At 41.9% G+C, this 19650-nt stretch overlaps 1 protein-coding gene across 3 annotated transcripts in view; it reads left to right on the forward strand.

Moving 5' to 3' along the window:
- The window catches only part of LOC105493059 (LanC like glutathione S-transferase 2), a 70062-nt gene that overhangs the window by 34834 nt on the left and 15578 nt on the right, over positions 1–19650 (forward strand). For all 3 annotated transcript variants that reach the window (XM_011760491.3, XM_011760493.3, XM_011760492.3), the window contains exons 4-6: positions 650–797; positions 4093–4239; positions 12813–12995. In XM_011760491.3, the coding sequence (XP_011758793.1) occupies positions 650–797; positions 4093–4239; positions 12813–12995 (478 nt within the window). The remainder of the gene's footprint in view (positions 1–649; positions 798–4092; positions 4240–12812; positions 12996–19650) is intronic.

Raw genomic sequence — 19650 nt, forward strand, 5'->3', positions numbered from 1 at the left:
AATCTAATTCCCAAGCATTGGTGACATTGCAGTACCATTTTTTTTTTTTTTTTTTTTTTGAGATGGAATTTCAATCTTGTTGCCCAGGCTAGAATGCAATGGTGCGATCTCAGCTCACTGCAACCTCTGCCTCCTGGGTTCAAGGGATTCTCCTGCCTCAGCCACCAAAGTAGCTGGGATTACAGGCATGTGCCACCACACCCAGCTAATTTTGTATTTTTAGTAGAGATGGGATTTCACCATGTTAGTCAGGCTGGTCTTGAACTCCTGACCTCAGGTGATCCACCTGCCTCAGCCTCCCAAAGTGCTGGGATTATAGGCATGAGCCTCCGCGCCTGGCTTGCAGTACCATTTTTATTTAAATTTTAAATCACTTTCTTTTACTTCTGGATTTCAAAATAAAATTTTATGGTTTAAAATAGATGGAGAGATTAACAGAAAGATGTTTTATTTTTAATTTTGACATTCAAAAGGAGACTAGTGAACTGGAGACATTTTTGTTGTGTTCTGGATTTGGGAATATTTTTAAAAATCATAGTTTTAAATTTAAAATAAATAACAGGTAATTCCTAAAGCAACAGGTTTAGTGTTTCAGGAAGAAGTACTTTAGAATTCCTCTGGGAAAAAATTAATTTTTCTTATTGGTTAGACTTTTGCAACTCCAGAGAGCGGTTGTCTGCCAAGAATCAGACCTTCCTGATGAGCTGCTTTATGGACGGGCAGGTTATCTGTATGCTTTACTGTACCTGAACACGGAGATAGGTCCAGGCACCGTGTGTGAGTCAGCTATTAAAGAGGTACTGTGGGATATGGGCAACTATGGGCATCTCTACCATTCAAACCTGTTTGCTAGTATTGAGTCGTATTAATAGCTGGACTCTGTTTCTAGGTAGCATTACTTTTTAAAGTAAGAAATACTGAAGTATTTCTTAAGAAGTACTTTTTTAAGTACTCATCAAAAGTAAGAAATAGCCCCTATTTTTTTCTAGGAACATTAACAAAAAAAACCTTACTCTCTTTCATCTTTTATTAATTCATCTGTTTTTACTGGAGCTAAACAACAGCGGCTTTAGAGAGTTAGAATGTTTATTTATCTTTCATGAGATGTCTGAGCTGGTAAGCATTTCAGGCTGGTACGAGTGGGGACCAACTTCTTATGTCTCATTCATCAAACCCCCCCCCCACCCCCATCTCCAATCTTCACCCAAAACCCACTCTTGCCAAACCCCAAAAACAAGAGCCTTAATATATCCGATCGGAGCCTATATTTTCATCTTTTAGGTGTGCACAACTCCAACTGCCATTCCCTCAATTAATAAATATTTACTTCGCTAAACACTCTTAACACTAATCCTCAACAAACTCCCACCACACAACCCAAAAGAAATTACCCCACGATTGTGCTAACACCTCCGTTTATGTAGCTTAAACCCACCCAAAGCAAGACACTGAAAATGCCTAGATGGATTTGCACACCCCATAAACAAATAGGCTTGGTCCTGGCCTTTCTATTGGCTTTTAGCAAGATTACACATGCAAGCATCCCCGCTCCGGTGAAGACGCCCTACAAACCATCATGACCAAGAGGAGCAAGCATCAAGCACGCACACGCAGCTCAAAATGCTTTGCCTAGCCACACCCCCACGGGAGACAGCAGTGATAAATATTTAGCAATGAACGAAAGTTTAACTAAGCCATGCTATATTTAGGGTTGGTCAATCTCGTGCCAGCCACCGCGGTCACACGATTGACCCTAGCTAATAGAGATCGGCGTAGAGGGTGTTTAAGATCTGACACAATAAAGCTAAACTCCATCTAAACTGTAAAACCCTAGCTGATGTAAAATAAACTACGAAAGTGGCTTTAAAGCTTCTGAACACACAATAGCCAGGACCCAAACTGGGATTAGACACCCCACTATGCTTGGCCCTAAACCTCAGTAGTTAAACAAAACTACTCGCCAGAATACTACGAGCAACAGCTTAAAACTCAAAGGACTTGACGGTGCTTTACATCCCCCTAGAGGAGCCTGTTCCATAATCGATAAACCCCGATCCACCCCACCCTCTCTTGCTCAGCCTATATACCGCCATCTTCAGCAAACCCTGATAAAGGTTACAAAGTGAGCGCAAACGCCTCCCCGCAAAAACGTTAGGTCAAGGTGTAGCCCATGAGACGGTAAAAAATGGGCTACATTTTCTGTATCAGAAAATTCCACGAAAACTCTTATGAAATTTGAGAGTCCAAGGAGGATTTAGCAGTAAATTAAGAATAGAGTGCTTAATTGAACCAGGCCATAAAGCGCGCACACACCGCCCGTCACTCCCCTCAAATATATTTAAGGAACATCTTAACTAAACACCCCAATATTTATATAGAGGGGATAAGTCGTAACATGGTAAGTGTACTGGAAGGTGCACTTGGATAAATCAAGGTATAGCTTAATATAAAGCACCTGGCTTACACCCAGAAAATCTCAATACCACTTGATTACCTTGAGCCAACACTAGCCCCAAGCATAATCAACACTAATAACAAACCAACATACACTAAACCATTTACCTATACAAAGTATAGGCGATAGAAATTTTAATCTGGTGCTATAGATATAGTACCGCAAGGGAAAGATAGAAAACTACCCAAGCACAAAACAGCAAGGACTAACCCCTGTACCTTTCGCATAATGAATTAGCTAGAAACAATTTTACAAAGAGAACTATAAGCCAAATTCCCCGAAACCAGACGAGCTACCCAAAAACAGCTAAAAGAGCGCACCCATCTATGTGGCAAAATAGTGGGAAGATTTTTAGGTAGAGGTGACAAGCCTACCGAGCCTGGTGATAGCTGGTTATCCAAGACAGAATCTTAGTTCAACCTTAAGCTTACCCACAGAACTTCCTAATCCCCTTGTAAGCTTAATTGCTAGTCTAAAGAGGGACAGCTCTTTAGACACTAGGAAAAAACCTTACGGAGAGAGTAAAACCCCCCAACTGCCATAGTTGGCTTAAAAGCAGCCATCAATTAAGAAAGCGTTCAAGCTCAACATTAACGATCTCAAAAATACCAATCACATAACTGAACTCCTCACATCACATTGGATTAATCTATCACCATATAGAAGCAATAATGCTAGTATAAGTAACATGAATACTTTCTCCACCGCATAAGCCTAAATCGGACCGAAAGCCTCACCGACACCTAACAGCCAGGCACAGCAAACACAAACAAGCCCGTGCTACCTTCACTGTTAACCCAACACTGGCATGCCTCAAGGAAAGGTTAAAAAAAGTAAAAGGAACTCGGCAAACTCAAACCCCGCCTGTGGGGACCAACTTCTTATGTCTCATTCTGCCTTATCCTAGGGGCATACCCTTATTTGCAGGACCAAAGCTAGTTTAGCCCCTCAACCTATGAAGGGGAAAGAGGAGGTGGAGGTGACACAGCTTCCTTGTTAGGGACTTGGTTTCCAAGTTGCCCACTTTACTTCTGCTCCCATCCCAGTGCCAGAACTTCATCAAGTGTCTGTGTTCAGCTGTCTGTAACTAGGGGGCCAGATGCCCAGCTAAAACTTGGAATACTTTCCCAAAAAGGATGAGAGGAGATAGACGTGAGGAAACCGTCATTCCAGACATGCTATGCTTTTGATCTAGCTGAAATCCTTCATGCCAGAGCAGACCTCATATCATTAGTCTTTCATAAATAAAGCCAGTTCCTCCAGCCTTTTCTGATAGGTGTATGTGCTGCTCTTTTGGGAAAAGCACTGCAGCTACGGAGCAACTAAGAAATCCAAAACAGTTTTTATAAGACGTTTTTCTAGATTTTTGGTTGACTTTTTATACAAAGAATTTTTTATTTCTTAGACTTACTATCTTTTCCTACTCTAACATTGGCTCCTGATTTCTTTCTGCCTGCATTTATTAATTTATAAAAGAAATATAAGTATGTTAGCTGCTAACTACTTAAAGACTTTTAGGTTAAGTTTTCTGCCTCTCTCTATATATATGTCATATATATATATGACATACTGTTAATTGAACTACAGCAGGGTACATATACAGTTTTAGATTTATATTGGTCTCGTTCTCTCTGTAGGTAGTCAATGCTATTATTGAGTCGGGTAAGACTTTGTCAAGGGAAGAAAGAAAAACGGAGCGCTGCCCACTGCTGTACCAGTGGCACCGGAAGCAGTACGTTGGAGCAGCCCATGGCATGGCTGGAATCTACTACATGTTAATGCAGGTAGGTAAGAATTCTCTTACACACTACAGTATATTTGATCAAACATGAAATGGGAAATGAATCCTGCATACAAACAATCCTGCAGGCTGGATTGAAATACCCTACTTTGAATCGCAGATGCGTAACGCTGCCTTATAAACCACAGGCAGTGGATTTCTAAGAGTCCAGTGAGTTCCTGAGTACATTTGGTATGGAGTCTTAGAGCAGATTAGTTATCTCTTCCCCACACTTTTTTTTTTTTTTTTTGAGATGGAGTCTCACTCTCTCGCCCAGGCTGGAGTGCAGAGGCGCGATCTCGGCTCACTACAACCTCCATCTCCTGGGTTCAAGCGATTCTCCTGCCTCAGCCTCCCAAGCAGCTGGGACTAGAAGCGCACACCACCACCTCCAGCTAATTTTTGTATTTTTAGTAGAGACAGGGTTTCACCATATTGGCCATGCTGGTCTCGAACTCCTGACCTCGTGATCCACCCACCTCGGCCTCCCAAAGTGCTAGGATTACAAGCATGAGCCACCGTGCCTGGCTTGTCCACCCTTTTCTTCTGTGCTTGTCCTCCTGCTGATTCCAGTAGGAACTCTTAATGGGGAAAAATCTTCAGGGAGCAACAGGGCCTGCAGAACCCAACTGAGGCAGTGACTTTGTCACGTCCTGATAACCTCACTTGCTGTCAGTTGTCTTCTATATTTTTGATGAGTTTGTTGCTGTGGTTATGATTTTGTCTCTCAGTCATCCCTGACACCTATTAAGTACTGACTCTTCTATCAGGCCAGTAGAGACCCCACACTAAACATTGCTTCAGGCTGTGTTTGGCTTGAGCATAAGCCTAGGACTTCAGCCTAGCCTGTGGCCTATGTTCTCTTCCCTGCAAGGCATAAAACCGCCTCTGCCACCACCACCACCTCCTCCTCCTCCTCCTCCTCCTCCTCCTCCTCCTCCTCCTCCTCCTCCTCCCCCCCCTCCCTCCTCTACCCTCTGTCCTGCCCACTGTTCCCTCCCCACCTTCTCCCTCCACCTCCCCTCCTTCTCCTTTCTTCTTCTTTTAAATTAAGCTTTCTTTATTCTACAAAACTAGTAAGTCAAAGGATGTGGATTAGAATTTAGATATCTTAGACTGGAAAACCTATATATTACTTTTTTAAATTTTACTTCAGATTCTTTTTATGTCTAATCTACTATATCATGTCCTCACTCACTAAAGGAAACTAGGAAATTCATGTCTACACAGGATTAAAACTTTTTCTAGGTATTATTTGTCTTTCTTTATTGTTGTAGAAAGTAAAACATGCATATATGCATATAGTTCATTTTCTGAATTTACTTTGTTTTGTTTTGAGATGGAGTCTCGCTTTGTCGCCCAGGCTGGAGTGCAGTGGTGCGATCTTGGCTCACTTCAAGCTCCGCCCCCTGGGTTCACGCCATTCTCCTGCCTCAGCCTCCCGTGGAACTGGGACTACAGGCGCCCGCCACCAAGCCTGGCTAATTTTTTTTTTTTTTGTAGTTTTAGTAGAGACGGGGTTTCACCGTGTTAGCCAGGATGGTCTCGATCTCCTGACCTCGTGATCCGCCCGTCTCGGCCTCCCAAAGTGCTGGAATTACAGGCGTGAGCCACCACGCCCGGCCTTTTTTTCTTTTTTTTTTTTTGAGACGGAGTCTTGCTTTGTTGCCCAGGGTGGAGTGCAGTGGCGCCTTCTCAGCTCACTGCAACCTCTGCCTCCTGGGTTCAAGCCATTCTCCTGCCTTAGCCTCCTGAGTAGCTGGGATTACAGGCATGCAACACCACACCTGGCTAATGTTTGTATTTTTAGTAGAGATGGGGTTTCGGCATGTTGGCCAGGCTGGTCTTGAACTCCTGGCCTCTGGTGATCCATCCGCCTCAGCCTCCCAAAGTGCTGGGATTACAGGCATGCGAATTTTCTTCATGATGCAGGTACATGCTTTCAAAGTAACCAGAATTCCATATCTCATTTAAAAATGGCACTGTTATTTTGAACAGTTAGATTTTGTATATGTGTTAGGGTTCTCCAGAGAAACAACCAATAGGAGATAAATACTATATTTGAGATGGGATTTCTTATAGGAATTGGCTCGTGCAACTATGGAGGCCCAGAAGCCCCACGATCTGTCATCTACAGGCCTGAGACCCGGGGATGCTGGGGCTGTAACTCCACTCCAAGTCAGAAGACCGAGCCCCAGGGGAGCCAAATCCCAGTCCAAGGGCAGGAGGAGACTGTTGCCCTGGTTGAAGCCAGCAGGCAGGAAGGAGCAGATGTTTTCTTTCTCTACCTTTGGTCCTTTCAGGCCTTGGATGGACTGGATGAGGCGCACCCACTTTGGGGATGGCCATCTGCCTGACTGAGTCCACTGTTCAATGCTAATCTCATCTGGAAACACCCTTTGAGACACACCCAGACGCCATGTTTAATTTGACACATAAAATTAACTATCATAGTGTATTCTGTATTTTCCCAGAAAAATGTTTTAACAGTGGTTCAGGAACTTTTTTTTTTTTTGGTGAGACAGGGTCTCAGATTGCAGTGGCACAATCTCAGCTCACTGCAAATTGCATCTCCCAGGTTCAAGCAATTCTCCTGCCTCAGTCCCCCAAGTAACTGGGATTACAGGTGTCCGCCATCACGCCTGGCGGCAACTTTTTTTTTTAATGCTAATTCCCTTAGGGGAACATAGTAATGTAAGAACCACGCCAATGTCGTTCGTGTGTTTAGGCCGATTTTGCTGTATATTAGGGACTTCCTTGGGAGGAATATAAATCATAAAATTTTCCATTGATCTGTTTTTAAAGTGAAGAACGTGGAACACTATGTAGTAAGTACTTGACTTAGAGATTGAGCCAGGTTTTCTTTCAAGATTCTTAGGCAGTGGTGTGGTGGAGCCTGCAGGGAAGCTGCCTGCATCTCTTCCCTGATGCATGGTTCGTGGCTGTTGTCAGTGCAGAATGATGGTTCAGAAATGTGGAAAGGAGGGCTTTGTTTCTCATACTGGGTTGCAGCCTGCAGGGTGGCCATTCTGATGGCTAATGGTAGCCTTGGGCTAGAAGCCAGAAACAGATATTCTGAGGGAGTGGAAAGGGAGCAGGAACGTATGCCAAGCCAGGTGGCCGAATGTATGTGTTCGGTGAGCTGCAGGAGGCGTGGAGTATTTGCTAGAGAAGTGTGTGTCTGCACAATTGGGCTTCATGCTCCTTGAGACCCATGTTCAGAAACTGGTGGCATGAGCAGGATCTGAGGGTAGCGTTTTCGGCCCTCTGAGTCAAAAGGTGAAGCAGAGGAACAAAACCCCTCCCTGCGTGTCCTCCATAGGCTGGCCTGAGCCTCCCTGGCGCCTTCTTAGGGGCAAGTGCTGGCTGCTTGGTTGTTGAAGCCGCAGAAGATGGGGGAGCAGTCAGGTGGTTGTCACTGCCAGTGCAGTCTGCTGAAAGGGCTGGTTTCCGCTTAGTCCTTAGGGCAGAAAGTCTCATGCGGTCAGCACGGGAGGGGCAGAGCAGGGTGAGCCCCACCTCTTAGCCTGTCATGACTGGTAGCTTAGTTTCAAGGTTGCCTCAGGCTTCCTCGGCCAAGAAAGGGTCTGCTGAGTGAGTTGGGGGCTTAGAATTTGGTTCTTATTTCTCATTGTCTGGTAGTTTAGTCATGTAAAAGTAGTAGTTTCAACTGGAGGGTGTCGTTGAAAGGCTAGCAGAACAATATATGCAGAAACTCTTAAAATATCGCTTAAAAGGAACTCCACTTTCATGACAGAATAAAAACAGTTCTCTTGAAAATCATCTCAAAACAGCCAGAAAAACAACAAAAGAGAAACCAAAGTTCTTTGATGAAGCTAGGGGACATCTGGAGCTCCAGCTGCAAACCTGTAAACTGAAGCAGATGAAGGAATGACAGCTGACCTTCTGGGATGAAAGATGGTGTCAGTGCCCGAGGGGGAGGGTGCCCGCAAGAAGCAAGTCAGTTTGTTCCACAGAACCCCAGAACTCAGGAGGGGAAAGTGCCATGTCCCCAGTAGGCAGTGCCACACATGGGCTTAGGTGGCGCTCTGGCACAAGAGGCTTCTTTGAGCATGTGCAGTGGTTGGACCTCTGTGAGAACCTACACCCAGCACAGGGAGGGAACTGCCTATCCTTCAACTCGTGCTGGAGACAAAAGGAGCTAGGTCTGGAAAAACGGACTAGGCTCTTTTCGATTCAGGAAAGCCAGATGTAGAAGAGAGCTGGAGTGAAGCACAGAACTAAAAATAGGGGGGAGAGAATGAGTGTCCATGGTCTAGGGTGAGACTGCCTCTCTGACACCTCCAGCCTCAGGCACCATCACCTCTCCTTCACCCCAAGGGGCAGCGCCACCTCCACCCCACTCGGGACTTGAAGTCACTTCTGGAGAAACAAGTAGCTCAGATAAAAGTTTCATAAGTACAGGTATTTGAAAACCCCCATTAAAACGTTAGTCTGCCATCCATGATGGTTAATTTTATGTGTCAACTTGGCTGATCCCTGGTGCCCAGACATGTGGTCAGACATTATTCTGGATGTTTCTTTGAGGGCGTTTTTGAATGAGATTTACATTTAAGTTGGTGGACTTTGAGTGAAGCCAGCTGCCCCATAGGATGTGAGTGGGCCTTGTCCAGACAGTTGAAGGTCTGACTAGAACAAAATGCTGGACCCCTAGGCAAGAGAGGATTCTCCAGCACTCTGCTTTCAGACTCCAACTGCAGGTCCTTCCTGAGTCTCCAGCTTGCTGGCCACCCCAGGCAGTTTGTGGACTCATGAAGCCTCTGCAGCCAGTTCCTTGGAGTGAATCTCTTTCTCTACTTCTATACATCCTGTTGGTCTACTTCTTTGGAGACCCCGGCAATCCCCCATCCAGCCACTCCACAGTGATTCCCACCATTCCGCAGCCCCTCCTGTGCACTGAGGGCAGCGAGGAGCTGTGCCTTATGTGTGAGCACAGACCGGTAGCCCATGAGCAGACACGGCAGAAAAGCCCCAACTTGAAAGGTGGAGACCTGAACAAGTAGAAATAAAAACAAAGAGAAAGCAGGAAGTGGAAGAAAGCTTTGAAGAAATAATAATTCATAATTAATATCTTCAGGGAAATAAGAGATGCTGTTGCATCCAAGAAACAGGCAACATTTGATGGAAAAAGAGAGCTCTTGAAAATAAAAAGTATAATGGCTGAATTTTTAATAAATTCATGAAAATGTTTGGGAATCAAAGTCATATCTTAGAAAGCGGGCAGAAATAAGACAATGGGAGAGGAAAACGTAAGAAAGCAAGAGGATTAATCCAGGAGGTTCAGCATGTGACTGGTGGGAGACCTAGTGAGGGAGAACACACAATAGGAGGGAGGAAAATAACACAAGAATATGCTCTAGAAATGAGGGACATAGGCTGGGTGCTGTGGCTCGTGCCTATAATCCCAGCACTTTGGGAGGCCAAGGTGGGCAGATCACTGAGGTCAGGAGTTTGAGACCAGCCTGGCCAACACAGTGAAACCCCATCTCTACTAAAAACATACAAAAAATTAGCTGGGCATGGTAGTGGGCACCCATAATCCCAGCTACTTGGGAGGCTGAGGCAGAAGAATCGCTCGAACCCAGGAGGCAGAGGTTGCAGTGAGCCGAGATCACACCACTGCACTCCAGCCTGGGCAACAGTGCGAGACCCCATCTCCAAAAAAAAAAAAAAAAAAAGAAAGAAATGAGGGACATAGTTGCATATTGGAAAGACCTACCAGGTTCCTACACAATGAATGGAGACAGACAAATCCACATCATGCCCGTCATTGTGAAAGCTTAAGATAAAGGGATAAAGAGACAGTGCTTAAAACGTTAGACAAGAAATAGCCACGTGTAGCGGCGTGCACCTGTAGTCCCAGCTACTTGGGAGGCTGAGGCAGGAGAATTGCTTGAACCTGGGAGGCAGAGGTTGCAGTGAGCCGAGATCATGCCACTGCACTCCAGCCTGGGTGACAGTGAGACTCCGTCTCAAAAAAAGAAAAAAGAAAAAAAAACTTTAGAGAGAAAAAGGTTATGTACAAAGTCCAAAAATGGCATTGGACTTTGCAACAGTTTCACTGAAGCTAAAAGATAAATGGAAGTGACTTCCAAGTTTTGAGTAAAAATGATTTCCAACATTGCATTCTGCCCAGAAAGTTACCAATTAAATGTGGAGTAGAGCAAAGACTGTTTAAAACATCCCGTTCCCCTGTACTCCATCTCAGGAAGCTACCAGAGTGTGGTGTCTACCACAACAAGGGAGTGCTCTAAGAAAGAGGATCAGATCCAGGGAAGAGGGGCTACCCAAACAAGAGAGGGAGCAGAATCCCCAGGAAGTTGACAGGTGCAAGTCCCAGGACAGCAGTGGCACAGAAGACCTGGAAAGCAGCTGATAATGGAGAGTCGCCTCCAGGGAAAACAAAGTCATAGTAGATTTGACCATGTGGAAAATCTTACCGAGAGACTTTTTACGGAACTGTTGGTGGGTATGAAAGAGCTTAGGTACTGGTTTAAAGAAAACTAAGCAAATAAAATGTTAGAAAGTTACTCCAAGAAAAACTAAAAGGTGTAAAAGAATATCTAATTCAGTATATTTACTGTTTCAGGAGCAAATAGTATTTGCATAGCATAGTCTGTAAAGAACACAGGATTATGGATGGTGAGCAGAGTGAAATTCTCTTGGGAAGATTAGAGGAAGGAAAGTGTCCCTCATCTGCCACAAGGGGAAGCCTAGAATCAGTGACTCAGGGCACAGCCGTGCATGGATTGTTTAGAAATACCGTGGTAATGTGAATAAGCAGCTAACAACCACCACAACAGAAAGGAACTCAGTTGTGTCCTAGGAAGGACATGGTCTGTTGGTCTTTGAATTAAGCTCCTCAATATTTTTTGACTTTTTAAAGTGGTTCAGTATTTATTACCTGTACGAAAGTAATTTTAAAAGTATCATGTAGCCTTTTGGAAATAAACTTCATGACCTATAGTTTTTAAAAAGCTAATACAGTCTCTAAGTGTGTATCAGGAAAAACACCTAAAGATTTTCTACTAAATATAGTTTTATTTCAATGAAATTTAGAAGTATTGATATTCCTTAAATTATCTTTCCTTTATTTTTAATAAAATTAACTTTTTGTTGAAGAAATGAGGTTTTTTATTCTGTAGGAGAAGATGTCATGTTGTAAACTTTGGTGCTTATGGAATGATGAGAATTTAAAGCAATGCAATATTTTATTTCAGTTTTGAGAGTACTTTACATCACCCCGACATTTGCCACCAAAGCCAAATGAAAAATCAGTGGCCAGAGACAGGTTCTCTATCTCAGACTTCACCAATATGCGGATTTATGTGGTGCTAACATGTCACTTTAAAGATATTGTGTGGTGTTAACATGTCATCCTAAGACGTTCTGTAGCGCTAATATGTCACCCTAAGACGTTTGTGTGGTGCTAACCCGTCACTCTAAAGATGTCATGTGTCGCTAATGTGTCACCCTAAAGAGATTGTGTGGCATTAACTTGTCACTCTAAGGATGTCATGTGGTGCTAACATGTCACCCTAAAGACGTGAGGTGTTAACATGTCACCCTAAGATGTTGTGTGGCGCTGTCATTCTAAGGATGTCATGTGGTGACATGTCACCCTGAGACGTTGTGTGATATTAACATGTCAGTCTGAAGGCATTGTGTGGCATTAACATGTCACCCTAAAGTCATTTTGTGGCATTAACATGTCACCCTAAAGACATTGTGTGACACTAACATGTCACCCTAAGATGCCGTGTGGGCTGGCATGCCACCCTAAGACGCTCACTTAGCTCAGCCTTGCCATCTGACTCTTCTCACCAGGTTTCTTCGTGGGAATCTGTACAGTAACTTGAGACTATTTGAATGTTTTAAGTCCTTTTAAAAAAACAATGCCTCAAAATTTGCAAATATTTTCCAAATACGTTTTCCAAATACTTAGTCCCTGTAGTGAAACTTAAACACAAATTCAATAATGAATTCTAGTAGGTAACATTTAATGAGTGCCTTCAGTTAGTAAAAGCCAGTATCACCACAAATTGTTGGATGAAGGAGTGAGGCATGCATTTTCTTCTCCTTTGTTCCTTACAAACGTCTTAGGTGTTGAGTACTATGATTATTCTATTTTAGAGATAAAGAGACTGAGGTTAAATAATTTGGCTGAGTAACAAAGCCAGTATATAGATTTGGGAGAAGGGGGTACCTGGCTTTCTAGAAGGTGTGAGCCCCATGGAAGGATATCAAGTATTCGTATTTTAACAAAGCAAAGCAACAAAACAAAACCTACCTACTCCTAGGTTCACTTGCCATTTAATCATTTCCTTTACTACTCATCCACCAAAGAGGAGACAAAATACATTATAACACTGAGATTTCAAAAACTTGAAACAAGTTCTGCCTAAGTCTTAAATAACCAGATAGTTGAATTAATTCTAATTTTATGTGCTCTTTCATTTTCCATGTAATTGATGTTTTATTTTGTTAGCCGTGATACAATGTAAAAGAAATAACTTCAGAAAAAATAATTTGTGTTTTATTTTTGTTTGTTTAAAGCCAGCAGCAAAAGTGGACCAAGAAACTTTGACAGAAATGGTGAAACCCAGTATTGATTACGTGCGCCACAAAAAATTCCGGTCTGGGAATTACCCATCATCGTTAAGCAATGAAACAGACCGGCTGGTTCACTGGTGCCACGGTGCCCCAGGGGTCATCCACATGCTTATGCAAGCGTACAAGGTCAGTGCTTCCACTGTCACGGCCATCCCCTGTGTGGGGAGCCAGGTTTCCCTGTCAGGTTTTTGGTCTTGCTTTGGTAAGGCCATTTGACTGTACACTAAAAACCTTTTAGAATGAATGTTTTTACAAAATAAAGTCTTTGTATTTTACCACTCATCACCACTGCCATTAGTGCTACAAGTCTGTGTGTACGTATGTGATTGTGTGTGTTAACAGGGTTTCTATTCATGTGTAAAAGAAAACGTAGATGACAGAGCAGTGATGAGATGATTTTCGTTCTAATGAGTATGGGTATCCAGTAAAGTAGTGGATAGGATTATAACCAAAGTGCTTTTTTGTTCATTTTCACATCATTTCATTTTCTTGCTTGAATAAGCCTTTATTGCTGGATTATTAATAATAATAATGATTGTCTAAGAGCTTTTGAGTTTAAAATTGTTATATTATTCTCAAGACATAGGTGGTACTCAAATTTGTATACATCTGGGATACTATAGGAAAATAGGCTGAACCTTCACTGATTAATTCTAATAGGCTTTAAATATGTTTGGGCATAATATTAAGAACGCTATTGATTTCTTCCTGGACTAAGATTTATCATATAAGTTAAAAACCAGTGATGCTTCTTTTGTAATTTTATTTTTATTTAATACATCTGTATTTGTAATAATTGATGTTGGAGATTGTTGCTCATACATCAGAGTATACAACTGTAACACAATGATTGCTCTGTTCAACACAGTATTTTGGCCAGTTCTCTTTGTTTAGGATACATAGATGGAATTAATGGAGCAGAACTCATATCTCTACCTGGAAATAATAAGAACTGATACCTGAGTCAATTTTATTTTTTCTTTACGGCCACCATAATAAATTACTCAGAAAAATTATGGGGAATTATCTCTCATGATTTAGGCTAATTTGTCAGAAATTTTTAGTCCTCCTACAACAACACCAAAAATATTCAAATCATATATAAGATATGAGCATTCAAGACAACAACTCAGAAAGTTATGACGTTTGGTCAGAGTGAAACACGATGAAATGTATTTTTTGAAAATAACATGTATCTTCCTAACAGTACCCTCACTTTTACATTAAAACATAATTCTGTTCAAATCACTGCCTCCCTTTTTTAGAGTTTTGGAGCAGTTGTAACTTCAGTGTCATAGAGAAACATCTGTAATATGTCCAACAATAAGGTGTGAGCACAATATTGACTGTACAGACAGGGGCCCTCTGATACTTAAAACAGATGTATAACTGCTAAAACGTGGAGGCTCCTTTTTGTCAAACTCCTTTTCCCTTCACGTGAAAGAGGCTCAGCCGACACAGCTGGTTGTTCTTGGTGGCTGATCTCTGCTGCCGGGTGTACCTTTCCAGTCTGTTTCAACAGAGCCCTGTGGAGAGCAAGCAGGTGCCAGGAACCAGGCTATCCTGTGAGGACCCTTCCTCCTGGGCCGTTTCATTTTCATGAGTTCTGCTGACAGTGGCCACCATCTGTTTTCACCACTGCTGGCCACTTGGGAGCAAGCCAGCACGGCTCTGCCACTGACAGGCTGCAGGTGGCTGCGGCCAGCTCCTCCTGGCAGGGCTTCTGCACAAAATACCATTCAAACACCTTGCCTTGCCCTGTTGGTTCCGAAACAAATTTCTCTCCTCCAGAAAGCATAGAGCCAAAGATGTCAAGATCCCATACTTAGTCTTTAAAATGTAATTGTGTCCTCTACATTAAGATTCTTGAACATGAGGAACAAGGAGGAATATCAGAATCTTCTGGGGGTAGGAAGGCATCAGTGGTAATTTGAAAAAGCATATATATTTTATATTTCAAAATAGCTAGAAGAGAAGATTTGAAATGTTCCCAGGATAAATAAATGATAAATGCTCAAGCTAATGGACATCCTGAATACCCTGACTTGATCATTACACATTATGTGCATGTATACCACATGCACCCATAAATATGTACAATTATTATATATCAACGACAAATTTAAAAAGGAAAAAGCATGTGTAATATGGTCTTACAATTGGGGGTAAAAGTATATCCTCTTCATAGTATAAACTACAGAAAATAAGTGTAGACTGAAGGTCTCTGCCAGCGGGGAAACAGACCATGTGCTGCGGAGTCCGCACATCTGTTTGCATCCCTGAGTGGAGGGTGGGGTTTGTGTTTGACCAAGGCAGGGTGGGTGCGGTGGGGGAGGCAAAGCTAGGGAAGCACAGCTCCACACTGTTTTCTCTCAAGTTACAGTTACATTGAGAGAGCCTCCATTTATTAAAGCTGTCTCTTAAAATTAGGTAGGAAATGTTCAAGTTTTTTGTAATAACAAGTGCTAATATTTTCTTCTCCTGGCATATGAAGTCCTGAGTTGTTCAGGTGTGCTGATGAAGGTGTAAAGTGTTCAAGTACTTGAAAAAATATTATTAATTATCCTTTACAAAGAAAACTGTAAGTTCAGTCCAGACTCACAAAATTTGTTTTCCCTCCCGGTAGATGCTCATCATGTGTTAGTATTTAGTAGGGTATACTCTTCTATGTAGGAACGTGTATTACTTGTTAATTTAAAGTTATATGGTATTTTAGATGGCCTTAAAATGTAAAAGTTTGGCCAGGCGCCATGACTCACACCTGCCATCCCAGCACTTTGGGAGGCCAAGGCGGGAGGGTTGCTTGAGCCCAGGAGTTGGAGACCAGCCTGGGCAACATGGCGAAACCATGTCCCTACTTAAAAAAAAAAAATACAAAACTTACCTGTGTGCGGTGGCACGTACCTGTGGTCCCAGGTACCTGGGAGGCTGAGGTGGAAGGATGGTTTGAGCCTGGGAGGCAGAGGTTGCAGTGAGCTATGATCATGCCACTGCACTCCAGCCTGGGTGACACAGCAAGACCCTGCCTCAAAAAAAAAAAAAAGAAAAGGGCAAGATTTTAACAATATTCTACATTGTATTAGGAATTGTATTAATTGTGAATGATTTTCTAACAAATTACATCTGTGTACATCCAGTTACAACTGGAAGCTATTTTGATGAGTAGTTACAGCCAGCTCTTGATTATCTGACCAAAAAAATCATGGGTAACGGTGGCAAATTCTTCCTTCTGTTCACGTTTTGAGCCCTAGGGCATTAGCAATTTGTGTGGGTTTAGCCACTGTAAACAAATACATTTGTTAAATGAGATTGTATTTGGAAAGATAAATGTGATGTCCAAAAAAAGCATGTAACACCCCCACCAGAGTGACACCAGTGCAGTCCTTAGATGCTGAACTGAATTTGGCAGCAGCCACAGCATCACTGTTTACGCCCACACGCCTGCCCTGGGAAGCCCCAGATAGAACTGCATTGAGAGTGCCCCCTGGTGACCAACTATTGTATATATGTCAGAAAATGCTTTCATACAAATTCTGTTCTTGAAGCTTGTTTGCAAGGTGCTTATTTGAAACATGGAAAGTTTTTCAACGGGTATCAGAATTACTTGAAAATATTTTTCTGAACTATACTTTTTTCCCCCTTACTCAAGATTCTGATACCTTCCTAATTTTAAGCATCACTTAAATAAATGTACCATAGTTTATCATTGTTTTTCTTTCTTTTTTTTTTTATTTGAGACACAGTCTCACTCTTTCCCCAGGTTGGAGTGCAGTGGCGCAATCTTGGCTCACTGCAACCTTTGCCTTCTGGGTTCAAGCGGTTCTCGTGCATTAGCCTCCCGAGTAGCTGGGATTAGAGGTACACGTCACCATGCCTGGCTAATTTTTTGTACTTTTAGTAGAGACAGGGTTTCACCATGTTGCCCAGGCTAGTCTTGAACTCCTGACCTTAGGTGATCTGCCTGCCTTGGCCTCCCAAACTTCTGGGATTACAGGTATGAGCCACTGCGTCTGGCCAGTTTATCATTGTTTTTCATTAGTTTCCAGGTTTTGGCTGTTAGGAACAAGCTACTATGAACATTCTTGCACAGGTCTGTCTGGAGACACATGTCTTCATTTCTTCTGGGTTAATATCTAGGAGTAGAATCACTGGATCGGAGGGTAGGTGTATGTTTAGCTTTAGAAATTGCCAGACTTTCCCCACAAGTTCTGGTTGTTCTGCATCTGCCAGCACTTGGCGTTGAAAGTCTTTTTAATTTTAATTATTTTGGTAGGTTTTCATTGTGGTTTATTTGTATCTTCCTGATTGACCAGGGTTGATTAATTTTTGCATGTGCTCGTGGGTCAATTGTGTATCTTCTTTTGTTGAGTGTCTCTTCATATCTTCTTCTTATTATTATTATTATTTTTTGAGACAGGGCCTTACACTGTCACCCAGGCTGGAGTGCAGTCGTGCATCTTGGCTCACTGCAGCCTCGACCTTTGGGGCTCAGGTGATCCTCCCACTTCAGCCTCCCAAGTAGCTGGGACTACAGGCACGTGCCACCACACCTGGCTAAATCTTTTTATGTTTTGTAGGAGTCTTGCTTTGTTGCCCGGGCTGGTTTTGAACTCCTGGACTCAAGCAATCTTCCTGCCTTGGCCTCCCAAAGTGCTGGAATTATAGGTGTGAGCCACTGTGCCCAGCTTGTCTCTTCATGTGTTTTACCTACATTGTTTTGTTTTATTTTTGTCTTTTTGCTATTTTTGTAAGAATTCTGTATATGTTCTGGTTAAAGTCCCCTCTGTCAGATATATATCTTACAAATAATTTCTCCCTGTCTGTAGTTTGCCTAATCATATTCTTTATGGTATCTTTTGATTAATAGAGTTTTAAATTTTGATGAATTCTATTTTTCAGTGTTTTCTTTTATGATAATTACTTTCTGTGTTTTGTCTAAGGAACCTTACCTACCCTCAGGTTATATAGATAATACTCTCCTTTAATCTTTATTGTTTTAGATTTTACCTTTAGGCCTGTCATCTATCTCAAATTAAGTTTTGGATATTACATGAGGTAACAAACGAGGTGGTTTTTTCTTTTAATCATAGGGATATCTGATTGTTCCCATACCTTTTGTGGAAAAGACATTTATTTTTCCTGTTTGATTGATTTTGGTTCCTCTGTCAAAAATCAAATGACCTAATAAGCCTGGGTCTGTTTCTGGACTGTATTCAGTTACTTTGGCCTGTTTACCTACATGATATTACCATGTTATTTTTCTTATTCTGCATTTATTGTAAGTTTTGAGATCAGGTAACTTAAGACCTCTAACTTTATTCTTTTTCAGAATCACTTTGAATGTTCCAGGTCCTTTGTATTTTCATATAAGTTTTAGAGTCCATTGGTCAGCTTCTAAAAATGGAGCCTGTTGGACCTGGGACTACAGTCATGCACCACCATGCCTGGCTAATTTTTGTATTTTTTGTAGAGATGGGATTTCATCATATTGCCCAGGCTGGTCTCAAACTCCCAAGCTCAAGCAAGGGATCTGCCCACCTCAGTCTCCCAAAGTGCTGGGATTATAGGCTTAAGCCACTGTAACTGGCCACAGCTGCTTTTTGTATATTGACTTTATATTCTGTGCTAAATTCATGTATCAGTTCTAGTAGCTTTTTTATAGCTTACTTGGGATTTTCTGTGTACACATATTGTATCTGTGAGTTTTCATCCTTTTCAACCTCTGTGCCTTGTATTTCCTTTACCGCTCTTATTACATTGGTTAGGATCTATAGTAGAATATTGAATAGAAGTGGTCAGAGTGGACATCTTTGCTTTATTCACAGTCATAGAAAAAAAATTAAATATTTCCCTATCAAGTATACTTTTAACTGTTTTTCTTAGATGCCTTTTATCAGATTGAAGAAGTTTCCTTTTATTACTGGGTATCATGAAGGGGTGTTGAATTTTGTCATTTTTTTCCCTAGATTTATTCAAATGCTCCTATGGTTTTCCTCTTTTGTTTTATTAATATGGTGATTTTACATTGATTGGTTTTTAAAAGTTGAGTCAACCTTGCATTCCTAGTATAAACCTCACTTGGACATGATTTTTATCCTTTTCTTTTTATTAATATTCCTAGATTTGATTTGCTAATATTTAAAGATTTTTATGTCTCTATTAGTGCATATTTTCTTTTTCTGTAAAATCTTTGTTTTTATTAGGAACAGGGTATCAGGATTATGCTGGTCACATACATGAGGGGAAAGTGTTTTCTCTTATTTTCAGAAAGATTTTGTGTACAATTGGTGTTATTACTTGCTTAAATGTGTGTGGGAAAATTTTTTATTATGAATTCAATTTCATTAATAGAATCATTTTGCATCAACTTTGTAAACTGTGTTTTTCAATATGTTTTCTCATTTTATCTAAGTTGTCAAATGTATTGGCATGTTATTCATATCTCATTTTTTTAATGTTTAATACTGTCCGAAGTCTTTTATTCTTTTCCTTTTTTTTTTTTTTTTTTTTTTTTGAGATAGAATCTCGCCATTCCTGCCAGGCTGGAGTGCAGTGGCATGATCTTGGCTCCCTGAAACCTCCGCCTCCTGGGTTCAAGCAATTCTCCTGCTGCAGCCTTCCATGTAGTTGTGATTCTAGACACGAGCTACCACGCCTGACTAATTTTTGTGTTTTTGGTAGAGACAGGGTTTCACCATGTAGGCCAGGCTGGTCTGCAACTCCTGACCTGAGGTGATCCACCTGCTTCGGCCTCCCACAGTGCTGGGATTACAGGCGTGAG

This window comes from Macaca nemestrina, chromosome 4 (genome assembly GCF_043159975.1).
Source record: "Macaca nemestrina isolate mMacNem1 chromosome 4, mMacNem.hap1, whole genome shotgun sequence".
Taxonomy (NCBI): Eukaryota; Metazoa; Chordata; class Mammalia; order Primates; family Cercopithecidae; genus Macaca; species Macaca nemestrina.